Source organism: Rhinatrema bivittatum, chromosome 3, assembly GCF_901001135.1.
Source record: "Rhinatrema bivittatum chromosome 3, aRhiBiv1.1, whole genome shotgun sequence".
Taxonomy (NCBI): domain Eukaryota; kingdom Metazoa; phylum Chordata; class Amphibia; order Gymnophiona; family Rhinatrematidae; genus Rhinatrema; species Rhinatrema bivittatum.
The window spans coordinates 423,862,520-423,883,268 of record NC_042617.1 but is presented as its reverse complement, the minus strand read 5'-3'; the positions used below and the strand labels follow the sequence as shown (position 1 = coordinate 423,883,268).

The window sequence follows — 20,749 nt, the reverse complement described above, 5'->3', positions numbered from 1 at the left end:
ATGATCCTGGACAGTTTCTTAAAGGGTCAAATTGGCCTGATTGCCTCACTCTCCAATATGTGTAATTCACCTGGGGGTCTTGTGAATCCCCTGCCCACTCCCTGTCACCTCTAGATGCAGCCCTAATGTTAAAAACAACAAACATTTTAAATTTGCATGGTGAATACCCCTCACCCCACCCAACCCCACCCTGGGCTTCAGGCTCCATCCCCCACCACCGGGCATAACTTTAAGACCTGACAGCTTAGTGGGACCCAGAGCATCCCCTGGGCTCCAGGCTTGGTGCTGTCTCAATTCGTAATGGTTCCGGTCAGCTGCAATCAAAATCATGCTTCTATCACTAGTCCACCAGGTCTTAAAGGTATGCCAGGGAGGGGGGGGGGGGGGGGATAAGCTAGGGTGGGTCAGAGAGTCGGGAGGGAGTTTAAAGTTGATGGGGTGTAGAGCTAGGAAGGGCATTTTATTGAAAAGATCAGGGTTTTGGAAGGAGGCAGGATGTTCGCTGAGAAATGTTTTTTAAAATAATAGGACCACCTCTAGAGACAGTGGGGAAGAGGGGAGTTGGTGGGGGTCTCACAACACCCCAGGTACCTGCATGCTTTGGAGGAGATCGATTGGGCTGATATGGCCCTTTAATAAGATTGCAGCCCCAAGCAAATTTAGCCTTTATCCCATGGTATTTTTCCCCATGATATTATTCCTCTGGGGGAAAATACTATACCTTAGTAATTGACACTCCCCCTTAGTTTGGAGCATTTCTAGCTGAATTTGATCATTTTTTATTTTTCTATTTACTTTCTTATTTGGTTTTTCATTTTTCAGAGAATATATTTAAGATTTACCACTGATTTAGGCTGACATCTCTCTGTATACCTATATTTATATTACTGTTTCTAATATTATTGTTCTAGATTTGGAAAGTTATCCAAAGTTTGTAAAAATCAGTTCCAAGCTGAAAATCTACAGATCAAGAGCTTCAAATGAACTATTTTGAAATCAGATAAAAATAAATGATAGAGGAGTTCACCATAAAGACAGAAAGATGGCCAGACAGATAGGCTAGAAAAGATGAATAATAAAGCTATATACTTCATTAAAGCAGTGCCTTACCTTGACAGAGCGGAAGAGGAAAATCCCAGTGGTACATTCCATTTGTGTAGTGCCTGCAAGTTGCGTTGCTATGACCAACCATTTGATATCCAGGTTTGCAATAATAATACACTTGGCTTCCAAGCGAGTCTCCGGTTTTATTCATTATTCCTCCATTTTTTAAAGAACTGCTCAGGCTACAATAAGAAGCTGCAAAAAAATAAAATAAAAATACATTATTTTAATGGAAAACAGTTCATCTGTAATATCTAAATACACTGCTCAATGATTCTAGAACACTCAGGGTTATAGAATTATTAACTGAAAAGGATATAAAAAATAATGGACTGAAATGACCACTGCACCTGCATCTCTCTGCCCTCCTTTTTCTGCCATTGCATTTATCTTCTGACCCATATAGACTGTTCCACTTTCACAAAGGTCATCCATTCTGAGGCCTACACAAACTGCTACCTGCTCTAACTTCCTCATGCATTGACGTGAGATGTGACACTTCTCCTTCAGCTGGCAGTACCTGGGATCCCTATCAATCATGCCTCTCACTTGGGCCAGCAGAGCATGCCATTTACAGCCTGGCCACTCAGCTGCCCAGTGGAGCTAAATGGTGGAGTGGTGGACATAAAATAATGCATTATGTGCACATCCCACCAATAAAGCAAACATGTTGCAAACAAGCAGAACTGCTTATTTTACATATCTTATTTTTATTTATGTATTTATGTATTTATTTATTTATTTATTTGTTTAGGCATTTTATATACCATCGTTCCAAAAGAAGATCACAACGGTTTTACAAAGTCATTGAATAAACATAATCTATCCATTATTCCATGCATGAGAAGTTTATGTTGTAGTCCAAAATAGAAATGTTCATATGAGAAGTCTATATGATCTTGATGATGTAAACACCACTATTTGCTCAAGTTTCATACCAACACAAAATAAACATTAAGGGCCTGATTCACGTAGACCCCCTTATTGAATCAGACCTTTAATATTCTAAGCTGCACAAATAGACCTTTGCACATTTCATTTCCATATCTCAATGTTTATATTTTTAAATAATGATTACAAATTTAAAAAAACCTCATGCACAAATGGACAGGATGAATCTTTACTTTTGTTGAGTACTATTGTGCACACTTTTAAAACATAGGACATACATTTTTTTACTTATGGTAACTAGAATCAACTTTCTTATTAAAACAAACAAAATCCTTATGACACATTTTAGTTATCATGCTGTAAGTCTTTTAAATTTTATATAGCACGTTTCAAATAGTATAAATCTATTATCACAAATCCTCTTCTGAACAAATATGGGAACACTATACAAAATCACAAAGAAATGACATTTTTTATATTTATTAATTTTGTACAAACCTACTCAATATTTTAATTATATAAAAAAAATTCACAATGTAAAAAAGACTAGCTAGCGCCATGTAATAAAGAGCAAGAAATATCAGCGTATCTATGTTAGAAGTTGTTGATAATTCAAAGTCCTTATGAAAATCCTATAAAATTGGAAACCTACTTCAGGTTATTAAGAAGGTAGTTGCTTAGTGGAAAAATCAGTGAGATTGTTCCTTGGGTTGGCTCCTCCAGTGGGAGTCTATATAGGTTGAGACATTCATAGCTAAGCACACCCTGACAAAAGGCCTTCAGTTGTTTCGCCAATTCTGGCTTCTTCAGGCGGGGGGGGGGGGGGGGAGGAGGAGAATGATGTAAAAAACACTGAGCAGACATGCTGTATTGCTTCAATTAAGAATCTAGTCAGTGGTTTATATGTGTGCGTGTGTTGTGTATATATTTATTGCATTATTTATTTTAAAGATTTCTATTCTGCTTCTAGCAAATTCATGCTTTATAGCAGATTTCAATGTGCAAAGCATAACATCAGAACATGTACCATATGACAAAGATTGCATTAATAGAATAGGTAAGCAATAATTTACATAAAACCAGTAGGCAATGACAGTAAATTTTTAGCAGGTATAACTTGAGTATGCCTCCATAAATTTGTAAGCTTTTAATTGCTTCCTAAAAGTTAAATATCAGTGATTTCTCTCAAGTCCAAGGGTAACTGGTTCCATAGAATTGCTCTGGCAGCCCAAAAAGTCTGAGAACTGGTTGTCTGAAGTTTTGCTTGACTTACTGGATGGATCACTAGTTTATGGTCTTTAATAGAGCATAAGTTATGGTTTGGGACAAATGCCCTTATAGACCTTTTTATATATTCTGGTCCTTAAAATATTATACATTTCAATTTAATCTTTATTTCTGGATGTACTCAACTTTTTTCCCTTAACTTTTTTCCAGGCTTTCCTTTCCATTTTCCATTTTTCTCTCTTTATTCTGTCTTCCTCCCTTCCCTGATATCACTTTCCTTCATTTCTTTATTCTCTGCTCAAAATCTTTCCCTTACATCATCATCACTTCGCTTTCTCTATTCTTGCACACCTGGATCTCATCTTTGTTTCCCCTTCATTCTTTCAACTTACACCCTCCAGTTCTCCCTGTCTCAACACTTTACTTCCCTAACTCTTCCCTCCATTGTTCCTCTCATCCTCCTTCTCCCTTTCATCGGGTTGTTACCCCCATCAATCTCCTGCTATCTGGCTCTCTTCTTCCCTCTCACACCACTCATCATCCCTACATTGAATTCTTCACCCTTCTCTGTGTGTGTGTGCCTTGACTAAAAGCCAGGAAAAATAATTTCTTTTAGTATGTTGTGTGTGCCTAATTTAAATTATCTTTCTCTTTCTCTCTCTCTTTAATATATATATATTGGTGCTACTTACCCTGTTTTAGGGTTCTCTGACAGATATACCATGTTAGATACCCACATATCAATTTTATTTTATTTAAAGCCTAGATTCAATATACTATATCTATCTATCTATCTATATTTATATCTATATAATCTATATCTATCTATCTATCTATCTATAATGAATCAGGCCCTTGCTTTGAAAAGGTGTTAAAGAAGGGTGATTGACTTGAGTAGGTGAAATTTTGTCACACAGGAACAGTAGCAGAGTAGGTGAAAAGTTGTCACACAGGAACAACAGCAGAGGTCACTGGCAAACTAACTGAGATATATCCCACCACAGGGTTTGTTAATACTAACTTTTCTTTGACCTTCAAGATATATTAAAGATATAGAGCTCAGTAACCCTCAATCCTGAGGAAGTATTGAGAAGAAGATTTTGCTAGCAGCTGTAAAGGATTGGTAAATATTGTTAACTGGGCAATACTGAGACACAAGTTTGGGGAAATTGTGGGTTAAATTAATGTCAAGTGGGTGTGCCTTGATTAAAAGTCAGGAAAAGTAATTTATTTTACTGTGTGTCCATGCCTATAATGAAAACCAAGCCTAAGATAAGTAATCTTAGTGCCTGTCTTTCCCTTCCTGCTACCCACCTCTAACTCATCTTTTGATTTACAGGCAAGACACTTTCAGACTAAAATTCAATTAGGCCTTTATCTAATTGATTGTCCCAGCTCTTATCAGGAATTACATTTTCCCATTATTGGTCACTACTAGATTAATAGGGAATACACCAATAAATTTAATGGACTCTAATTTACTCATTCCTTCTCCCTTAACAACCTAAACTTATCGACGCACTCAACAAAATTAAGATGAAGACAGCAGTCCTGCAACATGAGGGGGGTCTTCCTGTCTTTTGCGTTGAGTGCCATATGTATGATGTTTTACCTGTTGGTGAGAAGTTGTATGTATGAACCCATTGCAAAGAGCTAATGGCTCTCTGAGAACATGTCCAATCTCTGGAGGCTCGAGTGACAGACATCGAAGAGCTGAGGTTGACAGAGAGGAATATAGATGAGACCTTCAGAGACATAGGGCCTCATTTTCCACGCCGCTCGCACACGATAAGGGACCTTTCGCACGCGAAAAGTCCCTTATCACGTGCGATACCAGGATGGGGGTGGAGTCGGGCGGAGTCGGCCCTGGAAGATGAGGAGTCGGGGCGTCACCGGGGCTGACTCTGCGCCGACGCCGCGGACAGCGAAAAGATAGGTGCCTTTTCGTGGCAGCTTTCGCTCCCAATAGCTACACCTCCTATGGTGGCGCTATTGGGTGCGAAACCGGCAGCGATTGCACCGCGACGGTGCGATCGCTGCCGGCTAGTGCAGGCCCTCTCCCCGTTTCAGCCCCCCGCTCCTCATCTTGTAAAGTATCGCAGGCCTGCGATACTTTAGAAGATGAGGCCCATAGTAGCCAAGTCCCAACTCCAGTCTGGCAGCCCTAGTGCTGCCTTGGAGGAGGAAAGGTCTCCTGGTCAGAGACCATCACCCTAGTGTAGCAGGAATTGATCGTGCAGAAAGGACCTGCTCTCTAGGGGATGCATTGTCCTCTCACACCGAGGACGAGTTTTCAAGGGCTACTGCCCAGGAGGCAAAGGTTAGGTCGGCCATCACAGCTGGTGATTTTATTATAAGGAATATAGAGAGCAGGGTGGTTGGTGGATATCAGAATCACCTGGAAACTTGCCTGCCTGGTGCAAAGGTGGTGGACCTCATGCGACACCTAGATAAGGATTTTAGACAGTGCAGGGGAGGGGCTGGATGTCATGGTACATGTGGGCACCATTAACATAGGAAGGTATAGGAGGGAAGTTCTGGAATCCAAATTTAGACTTTTAGGAAGAAATCTGGGTTTAGTAAATAAAAAATCAGCTTATGTTAAAAATGCTACCCGGGGTGCACACATGGACACATGATTTTATAACATGCGTGTGCCGGTGCACATATGTTATAAAATCAGGGGTCGGCGCATGCAAGGGGGTTCACATTTGTGCAACTTGCACGCGCTAACACCCACGGCCTTCCGCAGTTCCCTCCTAGTCCACTCCAGTTTAGGAGTGGCCTGGGAGGGAACTTCCCTACCATCTTATACTAACCTTTCTACCCCTTCCCCTAACCTTCCCACCTCCTAGCCCTATCCTAAGCCCCCCAAAATCCTTGTCTTACCATTTGCTCCTGCCGGCATGTGATCCCCCAGCATAGCGGCAAATGGCCGCTGTGCCGGGCGCCTCTAGCCATGTCCCATTCCGCCCCCGCATCGCCCGCCCCGTCCCCTCCCCACCCCTTTCCTGAGGTCCCTGGACTTACAGAACTCCCGGGGATTTACGCGTGTGGCCGGGCCTTTGAAAATTGGCCCAGCACACATAAGCTCAGCTACGCGCATAAATCCTGGGGATTTATGCACATAGGGGCGGATTTTAAAAGGCGCGCGAATAGCCTACTTTTGTTTGCGCTCCAGGTGCAAACAAAAGTACGCTGGATTTTAGTAGATACGCGCGGAGCCGCGCGTATCATGACATCATTAACATCTGGAATTAGACAGAGGAAATGCACTAAGCATGTTTTGACCATGATCTCTGGAGAAGGTTATTTTCAAAAGCATTTCTGAGGGTAAAACAATGTTTTACATGCGGAAATGGGCTCCTTAAAAATTGCCTTCCTTCTCTGCACATAAAAGTGTGAATATGGTGCCAATCAGTACACACACACTTTTTACACACAGAGAGAGGATTCATGGGAATAGAGTTAGGAAGGGATTAACACTTACATGCATATGTGCACACTTACCTGCATATGATTGTGTATATGGTCGTAATTTTACTGGAAAAAATACCAACATGGGATAATTTTGCAATTTTGCACATAAGTTGGATGGCAAAAATGTGCATGATTTAAACCAATTTTCAAAGTTAACTTACACAAATAAATCCATTTTGAAAAGTATCCTGGCAAAACTACGCACACACAATTAGACCTACTATTTTGTATGCATAGTTTTGCTCACAATATTTATGCATATAATTTTAAAATTAATGCAACCCCCAGGGCAGGATGGATTCTTTTTACTTGCACCCAGTGGCACATAGAAAAGAAAAGATGATCGATGGACTCTTTCTGCTCCTGTTTACTCTCTTTCTCTCGGTTGCTCCATGGTTAGCATGAGATCTTAGTTCCAGGGCTCCCAGTAAGGAAGAACAATAGTTCCAAAACCCCTTTTTCTTTTTGCAATAGCCCTGTACAATTCCTTCTCCATCCTTGTAAACAGTATTAACAATCAACACAATCTTTTCAGCTACAAAACACACTGGGAAGCAGGCTGGTTTCCAACTTCTTGTCATTTTTTACTGATAGTTGATTTGATGACTGATGTATATTTACAGCTTCATCACTTGTTCAAATAAAGTCAATAAATGGAAAGAGTAATAAACTTGTAACATCAATTATATAGCAACATCTTTTCATTCCTTTGGAAGCACTCTTATTAATTCTTGAATTCCTTCCTCTTCCCAGATACTCCAAATACTTAAATCTTCCCAAACTGAACATAGTTCAATTCTCTTTTGTATTCCCAATTTTAATTCTGGCTTCTCCTCACTGTAGGTGGTCATAATACAGTCCCAATATTTTATCAGAACATAGTACCACTTTCCATACCTTTTCCTGAATTCTATTTAAATACTTTAGCTCTCCTACAGACCGATGCAATACAGTATGCTAAGCTGAGCAAACTGCTAAACCCATGTTGGACGTGCGTCCACAATTCCTTATGCTATACGGGATTAGTTCATCTAAAACGCACATCCAATCCCCCCCCCCCCAAAGCTAATAGTGCTAATCCCATGCAAATGCATGTTGATGAGGCTATTAGCTATTCTTCCTTGATTCAAAAAAAAATATATATGCTAGGGATGTGAATCGGGCTTCGGACGATTCAAAATATCGTCGATATTTTCAAAATCATCAGAAATCGGGGGCTCCCTCGAAACGATAGGAAAACCCCACGATATTGATCGTGGGGGTTCTCTTATCATTTTGGGGGAGGGCGGGAAAAACGGCACACAAAAATAACCCCTAAACCCACCCCGACCCTTTAAAACTAATCCCTTTGCTTCCCCCACCCTCCCGACCCCCCCCAAAAAACATTTTACAGGAACCTGGTGGTCCAGTGGGGGTCCCGGGAGCAATCTCCCATTCCCGGGCTGTCGGCTGCCACTAATCAAAATGGCTCCAATGGCCCTTTGCCCTTACCATGTGACAGGGTATCCGTGCCATTGGCCGGCCCCTGTCACATGGTAGGAGCACTAGATGGCCCACGCCATTTTTAAAGATGGCGCCGGCCATCCAGTGCTCCATCCATGTGACAGGGGTCAGCCAATGGCAAGATAGGTGGGAGGTTGACCCCAAAAGGGAAAACTGTCAACTGTCAACTGCCCATAAATAAGGAGAAAAATAAAAGAGGGGGAGACAGACAGCTCCTGCTTCAATAACATCCAAACTAAAATCCACTGGGATATATGGTGCTTGGGGATGATGAACAGCTAGGACACACCATCTGCATCTCCCACATGGGGAAGCAAAACCCAAACCACTCTTCACCAATGTCTGCCTAAACCTCCTCAGCTGGTTGGTATACTCCTGTTAGTCAGATTAACTAAGGGTTCCCTACATTAAAAAAAAAATGCAATAATCCTGCCCAGATATCTATATGTGCATTATTTTATATTCGGACACATTATTTTCTAAATGGCCATTTCAACATGTAAAGTAATTTTCACTCACAGAAGTCCCATCGAAAATTACTCTTACAAATAGCAGGTACAAAGCTGTGTACATACCTTTTCTGACTAAATTTTTCCATTTGAAAATTGATGTAATGTCTGCAGGTAAAAAGTAACTGCAGACTTTACACTTGTGAGCACAGTTGAAAATGACCCTCTTAGTCACCAAACTGCCTCAGCTGAATTTATTTATTTATTTATTTATTTATTTAGAGATTCTTATATACAGCGGTACGTATAGTTATACATCTCTTCGGTTTACATTAAACATTAATTTTAGCAACAGGCTTTACAATAAACAGTTTATACAAAAGTAAACAGGAACTTAAATATAAGTTAGAAACAGCCTTTACATATAACAGTTTATAGAGTAAGTAAACTAAAATATAACTACTGTAACTATAATCAACCATGAATGTTTAATTTAAATAATTAATTGCGAGAGTAACTTTTTTTTTTTTTTTTAATTTTTTATTTATGCCAAATATTTTACAAAACAAACAGCAATAACAGTTTGCTAAATATACAGGTGCAAGCAAATTCACAAACCTAAATAATAATCATTGGTTAAGGAATCAATCCCTGTTATAAAGTAATTAAAAAGCCAAGATAACATACATTATGAGCAATTTGAAGGAAAAATTTTAACTAAGAAATTTGTGGTACAACACTTTCATTACCAATGCTAGGAATCTGTATAGGCAATTTGGCATCAAGAAATTTCCTTAACTCATTAGGGTCCAAAAACACATACCTTTGCTGTTGATGTTTCACAACGCATTTACATGGATAATAAATTGTACTCTGAGCACCTATAGTTCTTAACTCTTGATTCATCTGAAGGAAATTCCTTCTGCGAATTTGGGTGATCCTTGTTATGTCTGGGAAGGTCCATACCTTCTGACCCAAGAAGAGTTTATCTCTATTCTTTAAAGACAATTTCAATATTTTATCTCTTTCTGAATTTTTTGTAAACTTTACACATAGAGTTCCCCTAAATTCTACCTGTTCTGACATAGTTTGTTCTAAGAAGGCAGTTAGATTATTAATTCCACCTTGTGATGTTATATTTTGCTGAGCTGCTTCCTGCATTTCATTATTCCTTTTTCCCAATGAAATAAAGAAAATTTTTTCAATAGAAGGTAACTCAGTTATATCAAGCATTAAATTTTCTAACATAAATTTTTTATACTGTTCAAATGGTGATATAAGTTTAACATTAGGAAAATTAAGGACTCTTAAGTTGTTATATCTGATTGTATTTTCAATCATTTCAATTGTCTTATTATTTATCAATTCCCCTTGAATCAGCCCTGATTGGACCTTTTCTATTTGCTCACATCGATTTTCAATCCTAACAATTTTCTCTTCATGTTTACACATTTCTGGCTCAACTTTCATTACCCGATTCTGTATATCTACTACTATATTATTCAACGATGAAATCATAGCCTTTACATCAGTTAAAGTAGACCATACATTTTCTAGGGTTACAGGTTGTGATTGAGGCACTTTTGAGTTAACAGATAAATTCACAGTTCCTGGAGAACACAGTGTAATCCTCTCGCCAGAGGCCTCTGTTCTCCCCTCATGCCCCGATGGTGTAGACATCAGGGGAAATTCAATCATTCCATTAGAATTTCCCCTGATTTTAGGCCTTGCCCCTAAATTCTCTAGATTCCCTCCGATAGTGACGGCTTCCTCAAACATCTTAGGTAGATTCCGCACGTCCAAAACTGGAGATTGAGCAGGGTTCGGTGGCTTCGGAGCATCGGGTTCTCCGGGGCTTAAAGAGGTGTTAAAGTCCAGCGGGAATTGTGATTGCTCTACACTCAATCCCATATCTGGAAGCCCTCCCGGAGTTAATATACCACTTCGTGTGAAAAAGGAACCGATAGTAGGTTGAGGCAAACTAGGAGTGGTTGGGGTCGGGGGTTCCCCTCTCACTCTCCCCTTCCTCTTTGAATGCGGCATCTAAGCAAAGGAAATATGTCAATGGTCCTTTTCACACAAACAAAAACTGTTACCTTGAACTCTCACTTGGCAGTCAAAAGGTCTCCGGAGTCTTCCGTTGCCTCTCCGTCCTTCTCCGGACTAAGCCGGACAAAGCCGCGCGCGGCTTTGGCGGCGCGCCGGCGACTAAGGCGTGCCTAGTGACGCCGATTATATGGGTGCAGGCCCCTCCCGATGACGTCTGAGGAGCCCGGAAACGGAGTCAGCTGGAACTCTGGCAACAGGTAAGGTCTCCGTTCGCAAATGACTGCAGCTTTCCTTCTGCAGTACCGCCGGTTATATGGGCGCAGGCCCCTCCCGATGACGTCTGAGGAGCCCGGAAACGGAGTCAGCTGGAACTCTGGCAACAGGTAAGGTCTCCGTTCGCAAATGACTGCAGCTTTCCTTCTGCAGTACCGCCGGTTATATGGGCGCAGGCCCCTCCTGATGACGTCTGAGGAGCCCGGAAACGGAGTCAGCTGGAACTCTGGCAACAGGTAAGGTCTCCGTTCGCAAATGACTGCAGCTTTCCTTCTGCAAGTACCGCCGGTTTATATGGGCGCAGGCCCCTCCCGATGACGTCTGAGGAGCCCGGAAACGGAGTCAGCTGGAACTCTGGCAACAGGTAAGGTCTCCGTTCGCAAACGACTGCAGCTTTCCTTCTGCAGTACCGCCGGTTATATGGGCGCAGGCCCCTCCCGATGACGTCTGAGGAGCCCGGAAACGGAGTCAGCTGGAACTCTGGCAACAGGTAAGGTCTCCGTTCGCAAATGACTGCAGCTTTCCTTCTGCAGTACCGCCGGTTATATGGGTGCAGGCCCCTCCCGATGACGTCTGAGGAGCCCGGAAACGGAGTCAGCTGGAACTCTGGCAACAGGTAAGGTCTCCGTTCGCAAACGACTGCAGCTTTCCTTCTGCAGTACCGCCGGTTATATGGGCGCAGGCCCCTCCCGATGACGTCTGAGGAGCCCGGAAACGGAGTCAGCTGGAACTCTGGCAACAGGTAAGGTCTCCGTTCGCAAATGACTGCAGCTTTCCTTCTGCAGTGCCGCCGGTTATATGGGTGCAGGCCCCTCCCGATGACGTCTGAGGAGCCCGGAAACGGAGTCAGCTGGAACTCTGGCAACAGGTAAGGTCTCCGTTCGCAAATGACTGCCCGAGAGTAACTTAAGCCATTAATCTATTGGAGGCAACATTGATGTCAAGTTCAAGTTGATTCATAGAGATTGCAAACATGAAGATGGATAGGGAGAGAGGAAAAGTGGGATTATCAGGGTGAATCAAACATGGGGAGTGAGAAGAATATGACCAGAACATGGAGCAGGTGAAAAATAATACAAGTATACTGAATTTTAATGTTATTCCTTGATCATTGATAGTAAGCCTGTTCAAACAACCATGTTTTGAGGTTTTGTTTGAAAGTTTTGTGGCAGGATTCGAGACGCAAGTCCAAAGGCATATTGTTCCAGATGTTGATACCGGCAATAGTAAAAGAACGTTCTCTTGTGGAAACGTGTTTGATGTGTTTGAGAGGATGAGAGGTTAGTTTGGCTTGGTGGATATTTCTTATTGGTCTGTTAGATGTGCGGAATATAAACTGATCAGAAAACCATTGCATCTCTTGGTTGTGGATTGATTTATGGATGAGAGATAGAACTTTAAAAGTGATTATGTAAGATACAGGGAGCCAATGTAGAAACATGAGTGCTGGGGTGATGTGTTCGTCTCGTCGAGTATTGGTAATTAAGCGAGCAGCCGCATTTTGCAGCATCTGTAATGGTAGAATTGTTTTTTTTGGGAGACCTAGAAGTAATGCGTTACAGTAGTCTATTTTTGGTAGAATAGTTGCTTGCAACACGGTCCGGAAGTCCTGAGCATGTAGGAGGGGTTTAAATCTTTTCAAGGTATGTAATTTAAAGAAGTCATTTTTAATTGTAGACGAGATGAAATTCTTTAAGGAAAAGTGATTATCAATCATGACCCCAAGGCTGCGGACATGCTGTAATTGTGGATGGGCTGCTGTTATCATAGGTGAGGTGTTAGCAGTGGAGTTCTTGTGTGTGTTTATTGCAAGAGAGTTTTCCATGAGTAGATTTTTTATTTCAGCAAGAGCAGAATCCCAAGTTTGTAGTGCATTGACCAGTGAATCCTTGATGGGAATGAGGATCTGAATGTCATCGGCGTAAATGAAATGACGGAGATCCAATTTAACCAGCAGTTTACAAAGAGGAGATAGATAAACTTTGAATAGAGTTGATGAAAGTGAGGACCCCTGTGGGACACCTTGTGATAGACTTCTGGGTTTTGAAGTTTGGTGTCCCATCTTGACACTGTACGTCCTATCTTTCAGGAATGATTGGATCCAGCATAATGCAGAGCCAGTGATGCCAATTTGAGAAAGGAGGGAGAGGAGGGTATTGTGGTTTACTGTGTCAAATGCCGAAGAGATATCAAGTAGAGCAAGAAGATAAGCGTGACCAGTATCCATGGTTTTTATTATGGAGTCTGAGAGGGAAACAAGCAAGGTTTCGGTGCTATGGTTCTTTCGGAATCCATATTGTGAAGGGAAGAGTAATTGATTTTCGTCTAGAAAGTCTGTGAGTTGCTTGTTAATTACTTTTTCTAGGATTTTTGACAGAAACGGGAGGTTCGAGAGGGATCCAGGTCAGACTTTTTGAGAGTGGGCTTTATTATCGCGTGTTTGAGTTGCGTCGGAAAAATCCCATCAGTTATGGATTTGTTGATGATGTTAGCTATAGCAGGGGCAATTCTAGTAGGAATGGCTAGAAGTGTTTTAGTTAGCATGATATCAATTGGGTGCAATGCAGGTTTGATTTTTTTTAGTATTGCTTCAATTTCTGATGCAGTGGATGTTTCAAAATTTGAGAGTATGGGAGAAGAGCTTGTGGGCGATAGGTTACTGGCAGTGAAGGTTTGTTAAATCGCGCCATAATTTTGGATATCTTGTCCTGGAAATAGGAGGCTAATTTTTCACATTTATTTTTATCTTCAGTTTCAGGGTAGATGTAAGTTGATGGGGAGATAATGTTAGAGACGTATTGGAAGAGTGCACGTGGATTGAATTGGTATTGGTGAATTTTTGTTGTGTAATAGTTTTTCTTGGCTTCATCCATTGATTTACGATACTTGTGGAGTAGTGATTTGAAATTTTGAAGAAGAGTTGAATCACGGTTTCTAATCCATTTTTTTTCCAGCTTACGGAGTTCACGTTTCATATTTCTGAGGTCCTTGGTGTACCATGTTTTTTTATCTTTCTTCTCTGCGTTGATCTCTTTTGTTATTAAAGGGCAGAGACGATCAGCAATGCAGCTGGTGAATGCCTTCAAGATCACTTAGAACAGGGGTGGGCAGTTCCGGTCCTCGAGGGCCACAAACCAGTCTGGTTTTCAGGATATCCCTAATGAATATGCATGAGAGAGATTTGCATGCACTCTGCCTCAGTTGTATGAAAATCTATGTCATGCATATTCATTAGGATATCCTAAAACCTCGACAGGTTTGTGGCCCTCGAGGACTGGAATTGCCCACCCCTGACTTAGAAGGTAATTTTGTCACAGCCTGCATAGATTTTCTGGAAAAACACACACATAATTTATGCCAAACTTTAAAGTGAACTTCAGTTTGCTTGAAAAATATTCCACTGAAATTACCCACACACAATTACATCTTATATTGCATGCATGGACATTTTTCAAGAAAATGTATGTGTATGTTTCTGAAATTGCAAAAATATGCACACAAGTATACATCCTTCCCAAACATCACTTCCAGAAATCCATCCAATCATTCTATATAAATTTAGATGCATACTAATTTTTAGCATGGGTCTGTTACTTTATTCATGCATTAGAAACCCACAGTACCAGGGGATGCAGTAAGCTAATAGGATGCAAATCAAGCAGAAGTAAAAAAAAAAAAAAAAGTGTGCTAAATGGAAAAAATGTGCTAAAAACATAAGCCTGATAATACACATTAATATACATTAATGCAGAAAAGTACGTTAAAAGGTGATTTAAAAACAGGCCTAAGGAGATAAGTGCTAGAAATTGGAAGGTTTGTGACCAAAATAGCCTTGCAATGCATACAGGACTGGTACTGTGCATGCTGACCTGGTCACAGTCTTGCATGCAAAGCCATTTGAGCAAGGCATGCCAAGTGAAATGAAGTAAGCTATCTGTGATGGAATACCTACAGGCAACCTACCACTTCTGGCAGTGTGCATTCTACACAAAAGAGAATGCAAAGTGTTTGGCTGTAAATGCCCATCCAAGAGAACTAACTCTTTCATTTCACTTGGCATACCTTGCATGTGAGATTGTACTAGTGCATACAGCTTAGCTGCAGGAGCCTGCTCCAGACAGATTTTGCTTCAGTTTTACTTGTCATACCATGCCCCAATGACCCTGGAAGCAAGATTGTACCCAAAGTCAGCATGCACAGTGCCAATCTTACATGCAAGGTCAGTGTGGCAAGGCATGACAAGTACAATTAAAGTGTAATCTTTCTGGAATGGACCCCTACATCTGAACAGTACCCATTTTGAGACTGAATATCCCAACTGGGCACAGTCTTGCATCCAAGACCATTTTGACAAAGGGAGAGAAGAAAAGGGGAAGGAAAGAGGTGGGATGAGTGAGAGGGGAGGAAAGACAGGGAAAAGGAAGAGGAAGAATGGGAGGGATGTGAGTAAGGAGGAGAGGAAAGGGAAAAAGGGTTGAGCATGAGAGGGTAGGGAAAGAAGAAGAAAGGAAGGAAGGCTGTGAATAAGAGGGGAGGAGTGGGAAGGGTGGAAGGCAGGTGGTAGGGTTCCTGGGAGTGTGGCAGGGTTGCCTGCTACCTAGAAATATTTTCATTGATATCTATCTGCCACGCCACTGGGAACACCTTCCCCAGCATTTCAAATCACCAGAAAGGCTAGACCCCAAGAAATTCCCACTCAGCAAAACCACAAAGGAATCCCCACTTTGACCCTCTCCCTGCTTCGACCCATGCTACATCTTGGGGTGAGAGGACCCTTGGGGGATGCCTTCTCATCACTTGCCTCAAGCATCATATTGCCTTGAGATGCCCCTCTGCTGGTGAAACTTTAATGTAAATGAAATAAAGAAATAGTCCCTGACCCATTTAGTTGTGGGGGGGGGGGGGGGGGGGAGGTACACAAGAGGAGTGGGATTAATGTCTATTTGGTATGGAGGCTTATGGCGTGTGACTAGGGTATGTATATGTGTATGGATGGGGCACTCTTTCCCCCTTGTTCTCTCCACTTTGTCTCTGTCTTCTCACTCCTGTGCTTGAGAGTGGAGGTACTGGAGTTGAGATGTATGTGAGGATTTATGAATGCTTTGGGGTATATATGAGTGGGGTCACTCTCCTTCATATTCTCTCCCCTCCCCTCCTCACCTCATATGTGAATGTGTATGTGTGTGGAGGGGTGCAGGGGGGGTTGTAAGGGGGATGGTGTCTGTGTGTGTTTGGGTATGTATATGTGTATGTGATAGGGATGTGCTATTGTTCAGAATGAATTAGGAAATTTCAACGAATTCAACGAATTCCTAATTCGTCCTGGTTCGGGGACCCCAAAACCCGAACAAATTTTTCCTGAAATTTAGGGACAAATTTGGTTTCGGGTTAGTGCGCACTAGCTCCCGTTAGTGTGCACTAACATTTTAACGTTAGCGTGCACTAACGGGAGTTAGCGCGCACTAAATTCCATTAGTGCGCACTAACCCGAAATGCGGGTCCCCTCGAATTACAAAGTCCCGAACCGCGGGATATATGATATTTCCCGCTGCAGGCCGAAAACAAAGCCCAAATCAAAAGGTTCAGGCTTTGCACATCTCTAGTATGTGACGCTGTGGGAATTAGGTGGTAGTGTGGAGAAGTGCAGGCTTTAAGTGTGAATTTCCCACCCCCTCCCTTTCCAACTTCCTCTTTTGGCAGTCACAACACTGAAAATATAAATTCCTGGATGTGAGGTGGAGTAAATTTATATTTCTGGTAGCTAATCTTATCTATTGCTTTGCTCGTTGTGGTAGCCGCAGCTAGATACTACCACATGGGCACAACAATAAATTAACATGGCTACAAGAAATGTGAGTAAACTTTATTCCACTTTAGACCTAGGACTTAAATTTCCATTGTATACTCTCTGGGGAAGGCACCTACAGCTGATAGGTATGTCAAAGTTGAGATGCACAGCACCAATGTGCTATACATATTCTTTAGTTGTAGGTGTCCACCAAGAGAGAATATGCTTTAGTTTTACTTGCCATGCCTTGCCATAGTGGCCTTGGATGCAATAATGTGTCCAAAAATAAGACTGCACAACACCAATCTCATATACCATTCCATTTGGGCAAGGCATGGTAAGTAAAATCAAAGCATAAGCTCTATGGGGCGGGCACCTAATGCTAAATAGTAAGCCATAGTCAAAATGTACAGTACCAATAAGAACATAAGAAATTGCCATGCTGGGTCAGACCAAGGGCCCATCAAGCCCAGCATCCTGTTTCCAACAGAGGCCAAAGGAGGCCACAAGAACCTGGCAATTACCCAAACACTAAGAAGATCCCATGCTACTGATGCAATTAATAGTAGTGGCTATTCCCTAAGTAAACTTGATTAATAGCATTAATAGACTTCTCCAAGAACTTATCCAAACCTTTTTTGAACCCAGCTACACTAACTACATACAGTTATACTATAAGTGCCCACCCCAGAGGGCTTATGCTGGAAATGTTACTGTTGGGTCTGAGTTGGATTTAGCTCATATTTCTCATGGTTTGTGTTATTCTACTGATATGTCAAATGTAGTAGAAGCATCTAGACACTGCCACAGTGGCATAGCAATAGGTAAAAAAGCCACCCGAAATATGAGTAAAGTTTTATTCCACCTCTGACGCAGGAGTTAAAATTCCAGCGATAAATAATGCAGAAAGCATTGTGAAGTTTAGCGTGCTTGCCTGCATTGCACTGTATGGTTAATAGGACCATTAACATGGCATTTGGAAGCCCTTATGCTAATTTAGTATGGATTTTAGGGTATGCCTTTTCCACACCATTGTATACTAGGGTTATGTTAGTACCAAAAACTCCACACTAAAACAAGGATTAAGGCCCAGGCTAAAGTCAGCACAGTTTATTTCATATGTCCCTTAGTCTTGGAAATACAAACACTATCAGTAAGCAAAGCAGAACTCTTATTGTTATGCATGCAGTCGTCCATTTTTACTATTAGAGAAAAAAGTGTCATTTTCTAAAACCTCAAGGATGAAAAATATCAATATTCCTTAAAATTATGCAATAAGTTGTTCATTCTTAAACCTACTGGATCAAAACATACAATTTTGAAACCTGGTATATAGAATATTATTAATTTAAATGCATCTCACATGAAACTTACTGTTCATTTGATTGTTGATCTCCCTTATCTAATTTGTGCTGATATGCTCTCTAGAGTTCAGAAAGTGGTTCCTGCATGCAGGGGTTTGTATCAAAATAGCTAAGACCTCAGGTTAAATTTGTTGTTTTGAAAAGACAGGGCAGATAAACAAGTCTTTCTAATTACCAGTTAACATTGGAAGAACAAAGAGCAGAAAAGATAATTGCAGTGCTATCCATTAAAATGTCTTTTCCCTCACTTGTGTCCTGTGTCTAGGATTGTAGGTCACAGGATACAACAGCTGTGATAACCCCCCATGCTTAACTAAACATGATTGCAGGAAACCACATCACAATAGATAACACAGAGGGAAAGAGTAACTAGGTTTTTTTTCCCCCATTGACACAGAATGGGAGAAAAGTCTTATTAAATCAGGACCTGAGAGCATATACTGTATTTAGGGATATTTATTTTTCTCCATGCTTTCATGTTCTGCTGTATTCACAAAACTATTCATTTCCCTGTCAACCCTGTTAAAACGTGAAGAGAAATTTCTCATATCATAAGAACTGAAAATCCAACTTTCTGTTACTAAAGACATTTGTAACTCCTAATTTACAGCCAGTGGGCAAATTAGGTAGATAATTTTAGCCTGAATTATGTATCTCAAACAAAAAATTTTCCCTTTTTTTTTTTAAATTTGGCTGTTACATAGAAACATAGAAATGACGGCAGAAAAAGACCAATCGGACTATCAAGTCTGCCCAGCAAGCTCCCACACCAATTTTCCCATACTTAGCTGTTTCACCGACCACCAAATTCAGGGCCCTTGTTGGTAACAGTTTGATTCAAATTTCCTGCCACCCCCTGCCATTGATGCAGAGAGTATTGTTGGAGTTGCATCAAAGGGGAACACAAGGCTTAATGGTTAAGGGTAGTAACCGCCGCATCAAGCAAGTTACCCTGATGCTTATTTATCCAGACTGCACAGATCAGTGCCTTGTTGGATGTTGTCTGAATGTAAATCCTCTTTTCCACATTTCTCCCTGTCACTGAAGCAGACAGCAATGCTGTATATGCTGAATATGCATTCAAATTTTGAAGTATCAGGCTTAATTGGTTTAGGGTAGTAACCGCCGCAGTAAGTAAGCTACCTCCACATTTATTTGTTTACCCATACTGTCTAGTTCAGTCCTTGTTAGGGTTGTGAATCGGGCTTCGGACGATTGAAAATATTGTCGATATTTTCAAAATCGTCAGAAATCGGGGGCTCTCCCAAAACAATAGGAAAACCCCACGATATTGATCGTGGGGCTTCCCTTATCATTTTGGGGGAGGGCGGGAAAAACGGCACACAAAAATAACCCCTACAGGCACGTCACCATTCTCTATCGTCTATGGAAAACAACCATGACCACCATTGCCCATACTTCTGTCAGTACCGTCCCCTTAGCACAGGCTACTGTGGATGCCCTCAAGACATTATGGGACCAGACGAATCTGCGCTTACGTCAAGCCGCTTCCTGGGCCAAGAGAACTGCTGACAGTCACTGACGCTCGGCTCCTGAATCCCTCCCTGGCCAGAATGTCTGGTTAAGTACTCGGTATATCCAACTCAGAATACCTTCCCAAAGGTTCACACCAAGATATATTGGAACTTTTATGGTCACCCAACACATTGGACGCATTACATACCAGCTCCGGGACCCCCGTTGGACACAACCGGAACTTTTGGCCAGCTTGGGGGGGTCAGGAGGCCCCCCCAAGCTGGCCCCCTCAACTTCAACTTATCAACTTATCAACGCAAACTTTTTGTCTGCACATCCCTAATGATTACCCCAGTTTCATCAGATACAGAATCAACCCAACAATGATTCAAAACACCAGGATTTTCTAGCAGCTCTTGCAAAAGAGGCTTAGTATTTAATCCTTGGTAAGAGTTTCCATCTTGCTTCTTTTCAAGGGCTCACCTCTACATATACTTTCAGAATCCTGTGACTCATCTACTGTACTGCATGTTGTTCTCTATTACCTCAAAGCTATAGACACTGCTAACATATACTCAGATTCATGCTGGACAAAATAAATCCTTTTCTTATTATATTGTACAGCAGCTAGTAATTCCTACTGCTTGCTTCACCTTCCTTTGGTGTGTTAACCTTTGTGTAGTGTTCTAATACTGCCATTCCAAGTCTATCCATATGGTGGGATTTTCAGTTTCAGAAAGGAACTATTGTATTGTGCTAGAAAAATAAAAACTGACTTGACTCTGTTCCTAAACATATGGAAACTACTAAACATTCAAATATTACATAAGAACCAGGTGTAACAGAATCTTAAGAAAAATAGAGAGATTTTATAAAACTAGTGAACATTGAAAGGAGGTTTTAGAACACCACCATTTATGTTTTTCCTTCCTTAAGAATTTATCCTAGTGAGAAGACTTTGAATATCATTTCTAGACATGTAAGAATAGAATATGCATTGACAATAGTTTGTGAAGAACCATTTGTTGCCTTAAACTGTGTAATTACTCTGGAGTGATACAATCCCAGAGATAATATTTCTCGAATTATATATTTTATTATGGGTAGGATAATATATTGTGAAAGTGAAGATGGAAACTATTGCT

General features: G+C 41.3%; 1 protein-coding gene across 1 annotated transcript in view; it reads right to left on the bottom strand.

The window, feature by feature from the left end:
- CSMD1 (CUB and Sushi multiple domains 1) overlaps positions 1 to 20,749 on the bottom strand; it is a 4,035,193-nt gene that overhangs the window by 471,608 nt on the left and 3,542,836 nt on the right. The window contains 1 exon segment of the mRNA XM_029596871.1: positions 1,111 to 1,299. Coding sequence (XP_029452731.1) covers positions 1,111 to 1,299 — 189 coding nt within the window.